This window comes from Camellia sinensis, chromosome 1, assembly GCF_055761805.1.
Source record: "Camellia sinensis isolate YWXY chromosome 1, ASM5576180v1, whole genome shotgun sequence".
Taxonomy (NCBI): Eukaryota; Viridiplantae; Streptophyta; class Magnoliopsida; order Ericales; family Theaceae; genus Camellia; species Camellia sinensis.
In genome coordinates, this window is record NC_138961.1 from 227,451,870 (window position 1) to 227,463,285 (window position 11,416).

An 11,416-nucleotide genomic window follows, 5' to 3' on the forward strand; every position below is an offset into this window, starting at 1 on the left:
AGAAACGTAGATTTTTACGCTCGATAACCAACACTATAACCACCAATCCCCCAAAAAGGAATATTTCTTTTTTTTTTTATTCAAATAAAGGTTAAACAGATAGAGTTTGATACAGACATAACATCAAAGGGAACTCAATCCCTCCTAGAACTAGCAGCCACCATGTCTGCAACTAGTGCAGAATGTAGAACATTGGGTGGCTTATCTAAGAAAACAAAATGCTCAGATTGGCTGACTCCTATATTTGCAAGAGCATCAGCGCATTTGTTGGCTTCTCTTGGGATGTTTGAAATTCTGCATTTGCATCTTCTCAGGAGAAAGTTAGCATCCTCAATCAAGGCTCTGTATGGACAAGAACTGGCAGCACCATTTGTGATCAGTTGCCTTGCATCTTGAGAATCTGTTTCAAGCTCAATATTTGCCAATCCTTTCTGCATGATGATGGTGAGTCCCCGGTAGAGGCCCCAAAGTTCAGCTTCCAAACTCGTGCAACTCCCCAGGTAGCCATGGTAGCCCCACAGCCAAGTTCCCACTTCATCCCGCAGTAGACCACCATATCCAGATTGGCCTGGGTCTCCTCTTGAGCTTCCATAAGTGTTCAATTTCAGTGACCCTGCAAGAGATGCAAACCAAATAGTTAGACGTGGTAATGAGTAATCTGGGTGAATTGGATTTAAGAGAGAATCTTGGATTTCTTGAGCATGTTGGATAATTTTGGCTATGCTAACAGAAGCAGGTTGGTATTGAGCTTCAAACACCTATTCGTTCCTATCTTTCCATATGTTCCAAAGGGCAAATAAGAAGACACTGCCCTTTGAATATCCTCCACCATTTGCTTGCTTTTCATATTTGATCTGATCCATTCAGGAAGAGGAATTCTGTCACCTGCTTGCCACCAAGGAAGGCTTTGCAACCTGACCCAGATTAATTTAGCTTTGGGGCGGCCTCTGAGAATGTGGCTCATGTCCTCCCTAGCAGTTTGAAACCTAGAGCAGATGTCAGAATCTGTGAGCTTTCTCTTCAATCTCATCTGGTTGGTTAGCAACCTACCATGCATAGACAACCAAAGAAAGCTTCTCAGTCTCTGTGGGGCCTTGAATTTCCAAACCCATTGCCAGTCTAAGTCATGCTCATCCTGCTGGGTAATAGAATTATAGGCAGCAGAAGTAGTGAAGTTGCCATTAGTGGTACCTTGCCAAGTAGGAGTATCCATGAAAGTTACAAACCTAGGCCTGAAAATTTGTAGAATGCTCTCTTTTTCTTATTGGGAAATCAGGTTTTGAATGGAGGCCAGATTCCATTGGCCTTCCTCATCTAAGATGGAACTAACAGTTGTAGTGCACTCAATATGAGGGCCCTGGTGATTACTGCACAGTGGTGCTGAACCACACCACCAATCTGACCAAAGTGAGATATTCTCACCATTGCCCACATTCCATTTAATGTTAGCCTTTAACACCTCTTTATTATTAATTATGATCTTCCAAGTGTGGGAAGCTTTTCTCCTGTTAGGCCAATTAAATATGGAGTGGTGACTAAGGTATTTAGATTTGAGAATAGTGCACCAGAGGTTATCAGGCTGGCTAGCAATTTTCCAGCCAAGTTTGGAGATGAGAGCAGCATTCTGGGCCCTAGCTTTCCTAATGCCCAGCCCACCATGCCTTTTACTTTTACAGACTTGGTTCCAGTTGATCAAGTGGACTTGTTTAACAGAATCAGTGCTACCCCAAAGAAAATTTCTATTTAAGTTGTCAATTTTGTCACAAACATGTCTAGGTAATTCCATAGTTTGCATGAGATGGCTGGGTATGACAGAGGTAACAGAGTTCACAAGGGTGAGCCTACCTGCAAGGGACAAATTCTTAGCCTTCCACCCAGATAACCCATTAGTCATTTTACCAATGATGTGAGTGATGTAATTTTTGTTGAGTCTACCATGAAGCAAAGGAGTACCAAGATACCTACCCAAGTCATTGGTAAGAGAAAAGCCACACTGAAAACGAAGGGGAAGGGCATCCCTTCTAGGAATGTTGGGAGAAATAAAGAGCTTGGATTTTTGGAAATTTATTTTCTGCCTAGAAATAACACAAAATTCATTTAGCACTTCCATGATAGCATTGCAATTTCTAGTGTTAGCCCTAGAAAATAAAATAAGATCATCAGCAAAAAAGAGATGGGAAATAGAGGGGCTATTTCTAGAAGCTTTAAGGCCTTGCCAATCACCACTCTGGGTTTTAGTTCTTATCATGTTAGAAAGATTTTCCATGCAAAGAACAAACAGATAGGGGGAAAGGGGATCTCCCTGTCTAAGTCCTTTCCCAACACTAATGTTTGGGAGGACCTCACCATTCTAAATAATAGATGAATTGACATTAGAAACACAATTCATGATTAGGTTAATCCAGATAGGATTGAGATGAAATTCTTTGAAGGTATGGTGAATGAAGTCCCAGGAGATGCGGTCATAAGCTTTTTCAAGATCTATCTTAAGCACCATGCCTCCAATTCTGCCTTTCTTAGACCTTAGGGTATGAATAATTTCCTGGGTTATGATGATATTATCAGTTGATGATATTATCAGTTGTAGTTCTACCCGGGATAAAACTGCTCTGATTAGGGCTAACTAACTCAGACAGCATGGATCGAAGGCGATTGACAATAATTTTAGTGATGGTCTTATAAGTAACACTGCATGGACTTAACGGTCTAAACTGTTTTAGAATCTCAGGGTTTTCCAACTTGGGGATTAAAACAATCTGAGTTGCATTAACCTCCTTAGGGATGGTCTGGGTGGAAAAACGCTGTTTAACAAAATAGCACATGAATGGACCAACAATATTCCAGTTTTGATGAAAGAAGACAGCTTGTAACCCATCTCTACCAGGTGCTTTGAAGGCTTTAATATTTTTAATGGCATTCCAGATTTCCTGGTTGGTGATGGGGGCTTGGAGATTATCATTATTGTCTTGAGTGAGGCCAGTATGAGTAATACTTCTCCAGTTATCCAACATAGGAGTAGCCTTATGTTGAAACAGATCATTGAAATATTGGTAAATATGGTTTTTGATGGTCATAGAGTTAGAAAGCCAATTTCTAGCATCATTCTTGATCATGTTAATTTTGAGTTTCCTACGCTTATTAAGAGTAGAAATATGAAAGAATTTAGTATTTCGATCTCCCATAGTAAGCCATTTGCCTCGGGATTTTTGAAACCAAATAAGTTCCTCTTGAAAAAGAGTCATGTTGTACTGCTTAATGAGGGTATTTTCAATGAGGTGTGATTATGAGAAAACCTGTGAGTTTGAGATTTTTGAATACCTTCTATACGGGCTAATAGATTACGCTTACGCTTATACACATTCCCAAAGACTTCTTTGTTCCAATTTTTAACATCATGAGTGAAGTCATTAATGGCCTTTATAAGGTTATACTCCATATTGGACCAAGATTTTTTAACATCCGAGAAAAAAGGATGGCACAGCCAAGCTGCTTCAAATCTGAAAGGCCTAGAAGTAGGATTGTGAAGATGCATGCCTTGTGTGAGAACAATGAGTGGGGAGTGGTCGGAATAAGTTCTGGGAAGTGTCCTCATTGTCCCCTCAGGAAATAAGGCTCTCTATTTGTCATTGCTCATAGCTCTGTCAAGGCACTCCATGGTATTAGCCAATCCATGGCGGTTATTAGTCCAGGTGAATCTGGGACCGACACAACCAAGATCAATGAGGTTGCAGTTGTTAATTCGCTCAGTAAATTTCTGGGACCGGTTGTGATTGTAATGAGGAGAAAAACTTCTCCTCTCATTGTGGTTAATGTAGTCATTAAAATCGCCCGCAACCAGCCAAGGTTTCTCCATGCTCCTAGCTGTCTCCTCAAGATTATTCCAGAGTTCATCTCTTTGGGATGGGTGAGGGCTTGCATAAACTGCAAATAAAATTCATTCCTCGTAGTCTTCCTTATGAATAGTGGCCTGAATAACTTGGTTTGTAACATTTGAAGCTCGTATGCTAACATGGATAGTGTCCCAGAGTAGCCAGATGCCGCATACTCTTCCTAATGGGTCTACTATTGTTGTAGCAGTAAACCCCATGTTGTTGAAGAAGTTTCCCATGGAACTGAATGGGACTTTGGTTTCCATAAGGATAAGAATCTCCGATTTATGGTTACTGATAAGTTCACGCATGTTGCGCTTAAAGGCACTATTGCCTGCCCCACGGCTAGGGGTGTGCGCGGTGCGGGTCGGTGCGGTTTGAGAGAAAAATAGAAACCGTATGGCGGGTGGCGGATTGATAAAAGTGTCACTAGAATTTGCCATTTTTCTTATCAAAAACCGGCGGTTCGGTTGGCAAATAATGGCGGATTGCCTTGGCGGTTCGGGCGGATTGGCGGTTTATAAAAAATATAATTCAAATTACAAAACTTAAATCAAAGAGTAAAAAAAAGACGAGAGACATCGTGATGTTAAGCATCTTGCGAAGCTTTCTTCTGATGCAGCAAGTGTAGCAACAACATGATAATATCAACGACTATGTCATCATTTCATTACAAGTATCTGTGGAAGCTGCAATGATCAAATACAATACATAAAATTCCCCTCGAGCATTAATGTAATACTATATTCTAAGGTATAGAACAACAAGTAAACTTAAGTAAAAAAGAATTTTTAGAATCCTATAAAACATGATTTAATAGCGGTGCGGGTTGGTGCGGTTTGGAAGAAAAATAGAAACCGGCGGATTGATAAAAATGTCACTAGAATTTGCCATTTTTCTTACCAAAAACCGGCGGTTCGATTGACAAATAATAATGAATTTGCCTTGGCGGTGCGGTTCGGTGCGGTTTTGGCGGTTTCGGCGGTTTTGGCGGTATTATGCACACCCCTACCCACGGTAGTTCCAAACAAGAATGTTGAGTGAATTCATGGTAGGATATTTAGGGAGGAGGTCAGTGTCCAAACCTGGAAGAATGCACCTGATTCGTCTATGATCTTAATCCCTTGATCTCATGTAGGCCATCTGCACAGAGTGGGTTGGAGACTCGGCTCTGCAGCTCCAGCTTGGTTCTATTCACATTCGTATCTGCTCTATCCACCATACCGTAGCAACGGGGTGAGTTGCTTTTATCCCTTGTTCTAACGACATAATCAATGGATGATTCTCCATCCGGTAGGTAAGCACCTCCAGACCTGTGCCCTCCTCCTTCGCCATGTTTGATTCCCGGATCAGGGGGTTTCCTGTGCTTTGTGGTTGTGGATCCATCACTCTCTAATGGTAAAGGTGCAGAAGTAGGTAGAGAGGGTGTAAGTATTAAAGGTGTTTCAGAGGGTGGATCAGCCATCGGGATTTCTGGGGATGTAGAAGCAGTTCCCAACGTACTGGGGTTGTTAGGTATAGAGTAGCTAGTCTAGTTCCTATTGGGTGACTGAGGTAAAGGAACTATTTCTACAGATCTGGGAACAATGGAGGAGTTTTGGGTAGGTGGAGTGATGGTGCTTGATAGGTCGGTCTGAGAAACCTTGGCCAGAGTCACAATTTGTAAAGCAGATGGTCCAGGTTGAGTTTTCTGATATGGGCTAGATGCCTCTTTCTCAAGGCCCAATCTAGTTGTTTTCTTGCCCCTACCCACTTCCTCTACTTGTTGGGTCCCTTTGCTCAATTCTGAAAACTTATTATGAGTTGGGCTTGGTCCAGTGGGCTGGGTTTTTCTATTGATCACAGGCTTATGGGTTCGCTTAGTTACCATCATCCAGGGCCCATATGTGTCATCTCCTTCTACTGCTGATTGTTGCAGATGACCGTTGGCATTGGGGCTAGCCGTTGGCGTTTGAACTTGGTTGCCCTCAACGGTTAGTTGTGATCCTTCCGGCAGAGGATTATTCTGATGGACAGTTTGAGACTTGGGGTGCGCTGCCTGGTATTTACACAGTTCCTTGCGATGATCTACCCTTCCACAGTAGAAGCAAAATGAATGTATGGACTCGTATTCAATGTTATAGCTTTTTTTGCCTAAGAGGAATCTAGGACATAATGGCTTTCAGAGATCAACTTCAACGCACACCCTTGCAAACCGGCCTCTAGTAGCCATGGCTGTGGTGAGATCTATTTTCAGGGGCTTACCAATCTGCCTAGCAATCGTATATAAGACTTTCTCTTGAAAATATTCAATCGGAAGCTCCAAAAACCGCACCTATACTGCAGTGGTGGTTTCAAAGGCTTTCGATGCTTTAAAATCAGGCTCCCATTTCCTCACAGTGAGATAATGATCCATAATGACCCATGGTCCTCCAGAATAGACGTGTACACAATCCTCCAAAGAGGAGAATTTAAACAGGAAGTACTTATTACCTAGATCTATAACATTAAGGCCAAGTTTGGCATGTCTTAAAAAAAATAAAAAGTCAAAAAGTCACTATCCTATTTAAGTCACATCATCTTATTTAAGTCACATCACCTCTCTAGCACATCACTTCAAACCCAACCCAAACTCAACCCATATTTCATAAAAAGTCAAAAAGTGCACTTATTTAGATCATCCCAAACAACCCCTAAATTCCTCTTGTAGGCCCCAGAGGTTCTTAACTCTTGTGCAGAGCATCTTATATCTGATGTTCTTGCCCAATAGTTTGACAATCAATGTGTTAGCCCAGGGTCTAGAGATCTGGTCCAGTAATTTCTTCGATAGGTGTACTTGCGGAATGCCTTGTTGGGTCGAATGCAAGCTTTCTTCATGGATGGTTGCATCTCCTTCATCTTCTTCCTCATCAGCAGAGAGAGAATCCATGGAGTCATCAAAATAGAAGTCAACATTCCGTGGTGCTGCCAAAGCTTCCTTGAACGATTTAACCTTCTGGCCCTCAGTCAAGACCTCATTAGAGCCTTGCACTTGTACCGGCGTAGGAGGGATACGTGAACTCTCAATTATGTCCATAGTCTCCAAGTGATCTTTGCTCTTGACCTTCTTCGTGCTTCTGACCAGATGGTCTTCCTCTTTTTGAGTTTTCGTGGGTGAGGCAGAGTTCAAGGATACAGGCTCACTCATTCTCTCTCTAAAACTAAACTCCAAAAGTGGTTTAAAAAAGAATATTTCACACCTCACATTTTCTATTCTCATTCCAAATATGAATCAAAAAATTGAAAAAATAATCACAGAAGGATATTTACTTAAACTCAAATAGTATCAAATCAAATAAATACAATTTTTTAAAACAAAAAAGTCTAATTAGTTCATAAGAAAACTCTTAGAACTAAATGGATCAACATCCTCCCGTATAAGATTTATGAGTAAATTTTTCATTAATTTATTAGTCCTAATTAAAAATGGATGAAATGTAATAAAAGAGCTACACCCAAACAATTTGAAAAATTAAAAGGTGTAATTAAATAATAATTTAATTAAAAGATAGACAAAGCTCAGAAGCTTCTCACATGATTTACTCGAGAGTTGTTGAGGTGGTCTACACACTCATTGATCAAGAACTAAGGATTACCATTCCATCACCATCATCATCTCAAGTAAATGAAGAGAGGATGTCAATCCGTTGCGCACATAGTTGTGGTCCTGACGAATTTTACCTACCTGGAGGTTCGGCCTTACACGCAGATGGGTCCCTTCATAACCACCATGGTTGACGTGAACTTAAAACAGCAACGGTGCCAACACAAGCAGTGGTTGAGACTTTTGAGAGCACACTGGATTTGGCAAAAGCACCCTGACCCCACCCCAACCTCCCCCCCCCCCCCCCCCCCCCCCCCCCAGGTGCTCATATTTTTCCCTCAATTTCTCTTTCTCGCGTATTAAACTATCCTCATACGTCCTACAGAATATAATCCATACGCAACATTCATAATATCCATGAGATCATTCATAACATATAAGCGTTTCATGATAAATATAAAACATCCATATATAAACTGTTTCATACATGAAATGGAATGGAAATTCACACAAGTCCAAAATGGAGGCTCATGGTAGCACATCATGCATTTTAATTCCATGCAGATAAAAACAAAGAAAATGATATTATAACTGCAATTGAATATTGCGTACCATGGAGTCGTTTGGTTGGTTGGTTTGGTTGGTTGCTCATTACACAACCGAATGTTTGTTTTTACAAGAATGATCAACTTAACCAAAATCAAAACCAAAAAAAAAAAAAAAAAAATTGAAAGAAACAACTTTTTGAAAAAGAGAGAGAGACAGAAAGAATACATTCCTCTATTCCTCCATCAAATCTAAAATTTCATACCCCGTTTCTCATAATATTTTCCCTTCAAAAAATATGTGATTATGATATTAACGTTTTAATTTTTTATTTAATTTTTCTTTTTGGGTATTATTATTGGGACTAGGGTTATGTACATCCCAACATAACCTAGGCCTGCATAATCTCAACCGTTGAGATCATTCAATCGAAGTGGGCCCAAGAGCCTCTCCTGCTCAGTAAGAGAATGACGAAAGTGGCAACGGTGGCCGTAAGGACACGTGTCACCAGCGAGAACCATGCGGCAGACCTCAGTTTTGTATCGTGGATGCCTGATCACCGGACGCAGCTCCGTGATTCCATGTGCGAACTGACAGTTTTCGCCGTATGGACACTTGCCCGTCTCCTGCCACTTGTTGCACAGCTCTGTCTTGATCATCCCCTGGTTGTACACCTCGAACTCCAACGCCTCTTCCTCTCTCTTTCCACCAGGCACATACACTCTTTGCTGTTAACACACCTCGAAATTAACCATGAAATCAGAAAAACAGTTCACATGCAAACGAAAGGGTAAATTACAAATAAATCATTTAAATTTGTTTAAATTACGAATTATCTCTTATGATTTACAAATTACAAATATTTTTTTATTAGTATTTTTTTATTTAACAAATTTAACTCAAAAATAAAATTCATAATTCTTCTCTTATAAAATAATAAAATTATCTAAATTATTAATTGAAACATATTTCTAATATCATTAAAAACTAGTAATTGACTTTATGATTTATTAATAAAATGGACGATTTGTTATGAAACTAGAAATTTCAGAATGTAATTTCTAAAATTATAGAGAACGATTTGTATTTTAATCAAATCTCAGGAGTGTATTTGTAATTTATCCCAAACGAAAAGATATTTGCAATGACTCACTGATTCGTTAAGGACTGGACTTTTGACTCGGTTGCCGCGACTCGGACCGGAGTTGCTTCCACCTCGTTGAGTCATCTTCAGATAACCACTCGAACGAACCGAAATGCTCTTTGGCAACGCAACGCTCTCAACATTCCTTCCATCGAATCGGTTGTGTTCGATGACGCTCGTTGGACTGATATTGGAAGCTTCTTCGGCGACGTGACTGTCACGGACGGTACCTCCAACACTCAGACGATTGAAGTCGTTGATGAACGGCAGAGGTGGATGACTGGAGGAGAGGAGGCAGTTTTGGATTGTGGCCTGGGACAAGAGGCTCAAGCGTTTGATCAAATCTGCGTTGGTAACTCGAAGATTGTCGTTCTCTTCACGAAGTGTGTCGACTTCTTTGAGTGATTCTTGAAGGTGAGCGATGCACATTGCGTAGCGATTGTAGAGTTGCTGGTGCTCTAAGATGGAGCGAGCTTGGTAAAGGCGGTTATCTGTGGCGATTGCATTGGTGGCATCATCGTCGAACGAACAATCGGAAGGCGAAATTGAGAGGGAGTTCGAATTCGGAGGGAACATTGAGGGATAGAAGCCGGTGAAATCGATGTCGTCGGACTGGTTATGAGATGTAGTAGAGAGATGTGGATTGCGAGATAGGTCTGGCGACGAGTCCATGGAGGAGTTGTCATTGTTGTTGTTACCACCACAGACCTCCTCTTTCTGCATTTTACTGCAGTTTCAATGTAAGATAGATGAAAAAGTATCAGATCATAAAATTTTCCGTCATTCGAAATTGAAAACTCAAAACAGGAAAGTCATTTATGATGAACATCAACGTGAATGTTTCTCTCTCTCTCTCTCTCTCTCTCTCTCTCTCTCTCCCTCCCTCTCTCTCGCTCCACACGCACACACATATACAACATATACACTTGTATATATACATACGTATGAAGTTGCAGAAAGTTCAAGACATGCATGTACACAATGTTTGAAGATCAACTCAAATCAAATCAGAATCAATATTTTGAGAATTTTGGTGATATTTACCACAAAATCAATCAAATCAAGCAGGAATCATCAGAAATTTCAATCAACATTGATAAACAGGGCGATCGGATCCAAGCAATTAACAACAAAATACAAATTCGAGATCAACAAATATTCATAGAAATTTCAAGAACACGATGATGAATTACAAACTCGCGAACCAGAGAACTATACAGCTATATGATCAACAGCATCAAGAAAGCAAACCTTATCCAGAGACACAAGTTCTGTACTGAGAGAGAGACGGTGACCGGGAGAGAGTTGATCGCAGTTGCCAAATGAAGCAGTTACGCGGGATCATATAAAGACTTGGGGTTAAAATAGGGTGTTTCTCGGACCACACTAAATAGGTGGGGCAAATCACTCCTGTCCGTTTGATGTAAATCTTCTACATTTTAATTTATATATCAAGACGTGGAAGTAAGGTGTTGGTTAGAGTTGTGTGGAATTGTGGGGTTGAGACGTAGGTGAAAATTATGAATACGTGGAGACGAAACTTGCTTGACGAGGGGGGACCGTGAGGTGAAAATGAGAAGATATGAAACAGTTAGAGAGAGGGAGATCCCAACAGAACGTCTTAACAACTTGGAACACATGGACAATGACATGGAGGTCTACTGGCTACATACAGTTCTAACTTTGCGGTTAGTTCAATTGTCATAGTCTCTGCCATATTGTGTGTTTCTACTCTACAGTTCTTACCAGGCAATAGTCAGTATTGGAATACATTAGAGTCAGACTTTGTATTTATTTATTTATTTTTAGAATAATATTAGGGATCATGAAAAAAATATCATGAAATGTTTCATGAAAATTTTTCATCTTTTGATTAGTGTATGGTGTTTTCTTGTATCTATAATCTAACGGTGGAGAATCTTTCATGATCATTTTCATGATATTTTTTTTATAATATCTAGCATTACTCTTATTTTTAAGTGAGCATATAAAACTTTGTTTGACTACTTGTTTTTAAAAATTGTAGTCAGAAAAAAAAAATCAAAAAGACCTCAGTTTTTAAGAAATACCCAAAAAGATGGATATTTTCAGATTTTTATGAAGAAAAACAAAATTATAAAAAAAAAACAAACAAACAAACAAACTCTAAAAAATGCAATGGGACAAATGTTCTTTAAAAGAAAAAATGAAGAAGAAGAATTTTAGCATTACTAATATTGGGAATCATGTTAATAAATTCAAAAATACCAAATTAGTAAGCTTTCAATTATTGTAGTTTTTCTTCTTTACATCTGT

The 11,416-nt window shown here is 39.8% G+C and overlaps 3 protein-coding genes across 3 annotated transcripts; all 3 read right to left on the reverse strand.

Annotated features, from left to right (window-relative positions):
• Positions 1-1,261: 1,261 nt before the first annotated feature.
• On the reverse strand, positions 1,262-3,436 carry LOC145822650 (uncharacterized). The gene is made up of 3 exons (XM_082920273.1): positions 3,294-3,436; positions 2,629-3,129; positions 1,262-2,138 (listed from the first exon to the last, which is right to left on the reverse strand). The coding sequence occupies exons 1-3, from the start codon at positions 3,434-3,436 to the stop codon at positions 1,262-1,264; spliced, it is 1,521 nt and encodes a 506-aa protein (XP_082776399.1).
• A 180-nt stretch (positions 3,437-3,616) lies between these two features.
• On the reverse strand, positions 3,617-4,180 carry LOC145822651 (uncharacterized). Its single transcript, XM_082920288.1, has 2 exons — positions 4,039-4,180; positions 3,617-3,921 (listed from the first exon to the last, which is right to left on the reverse strand). The coding sequence occupies exons 1-2, from the start codon at positions 4,178-4,180 to the stop codon at positions 3,617-3,619; spliced, it is 447 nt and encodes a 148-aa protein (XP_082776414.1).
• Positions 4,181-7,996: 3,816 nt separating this feature from the next.
• On the reverse strand, positions 7,997-10,541 carry LOC114274021 (zinc finger CCCH domain-containing protein 14). Its single transcript, XM_028215878.2, has 3 exons — positions 10,373-10,541; positions 9,131-9,848; positions 7,997-8,705 (listed from the first exon to the last, which is right to left on the reverse strand). Exons 2-3 carry the CDS (start codon positions 9,842-9,844, stop codon positions 8,385-8,387), a joined length of 1,035 nt encoding a protein of 344 aa, XP_028071679.2. The 5' UTR covers positions 9,845-9,848; positions 10,373-10,541; the 3' UTR covers positions 7,997-8,384.
• Between the last annotated feature and the right edge of the window lie 875 nt (positions 10,542-11,416).

Bases quoted from the DNA above. Each gene is read 5' to 3' on its own strand.
- LOC145822650 (XM_082920273.1), bottom strand. From the start codon at position 3,436: ATGGAGTATAACCTTATAAAGGCCATTAATGACTTCACTCATGATGTT. The intron at 3,130-3,293 runs GTTTTCTCATAA...TAATAAGCGTAG, and splicing joins CAAAAATCTCAAACTCACAG to GAAACTCAAAATTAACATGA. The intron at 2,139-2,628 runs GTTAGTTAGCCC...TTTATTTTCTAG, and splicing joins CTTCGATCCATGCTGTCTGA to GGCTAACACTAGAAATTGCA.
- LOC145822651 (XM_082920288.1), bottom strand. From the start codon at position 4,180: ATGCGTGAACTTATCAGTAACCATAAATCGGAGATTCTTATCCTTATG. The intron at 3,922-4,038 runs GCATCTGGCTAC...TTTTATTTGCAG, and splicing joins CCCATTAGGAAGAGTATGCG to TTTATGCAAGCCCTCACCCA.
- LOC114274021 (XM_028215878.2), bottom strand. From the start codon at position 9,844: ATGCAGAAAGAGGAGGTCTGTGGTGGTAACAACAACAATGACAACTCC. The intron at 8,706-9,130 runs GTGAGTCATTGC...GTGTGTTAACAG, and splicing joins GTCCAGTCCTTAACGAATCA to CAAAGAGTGTATGTGCCTGG.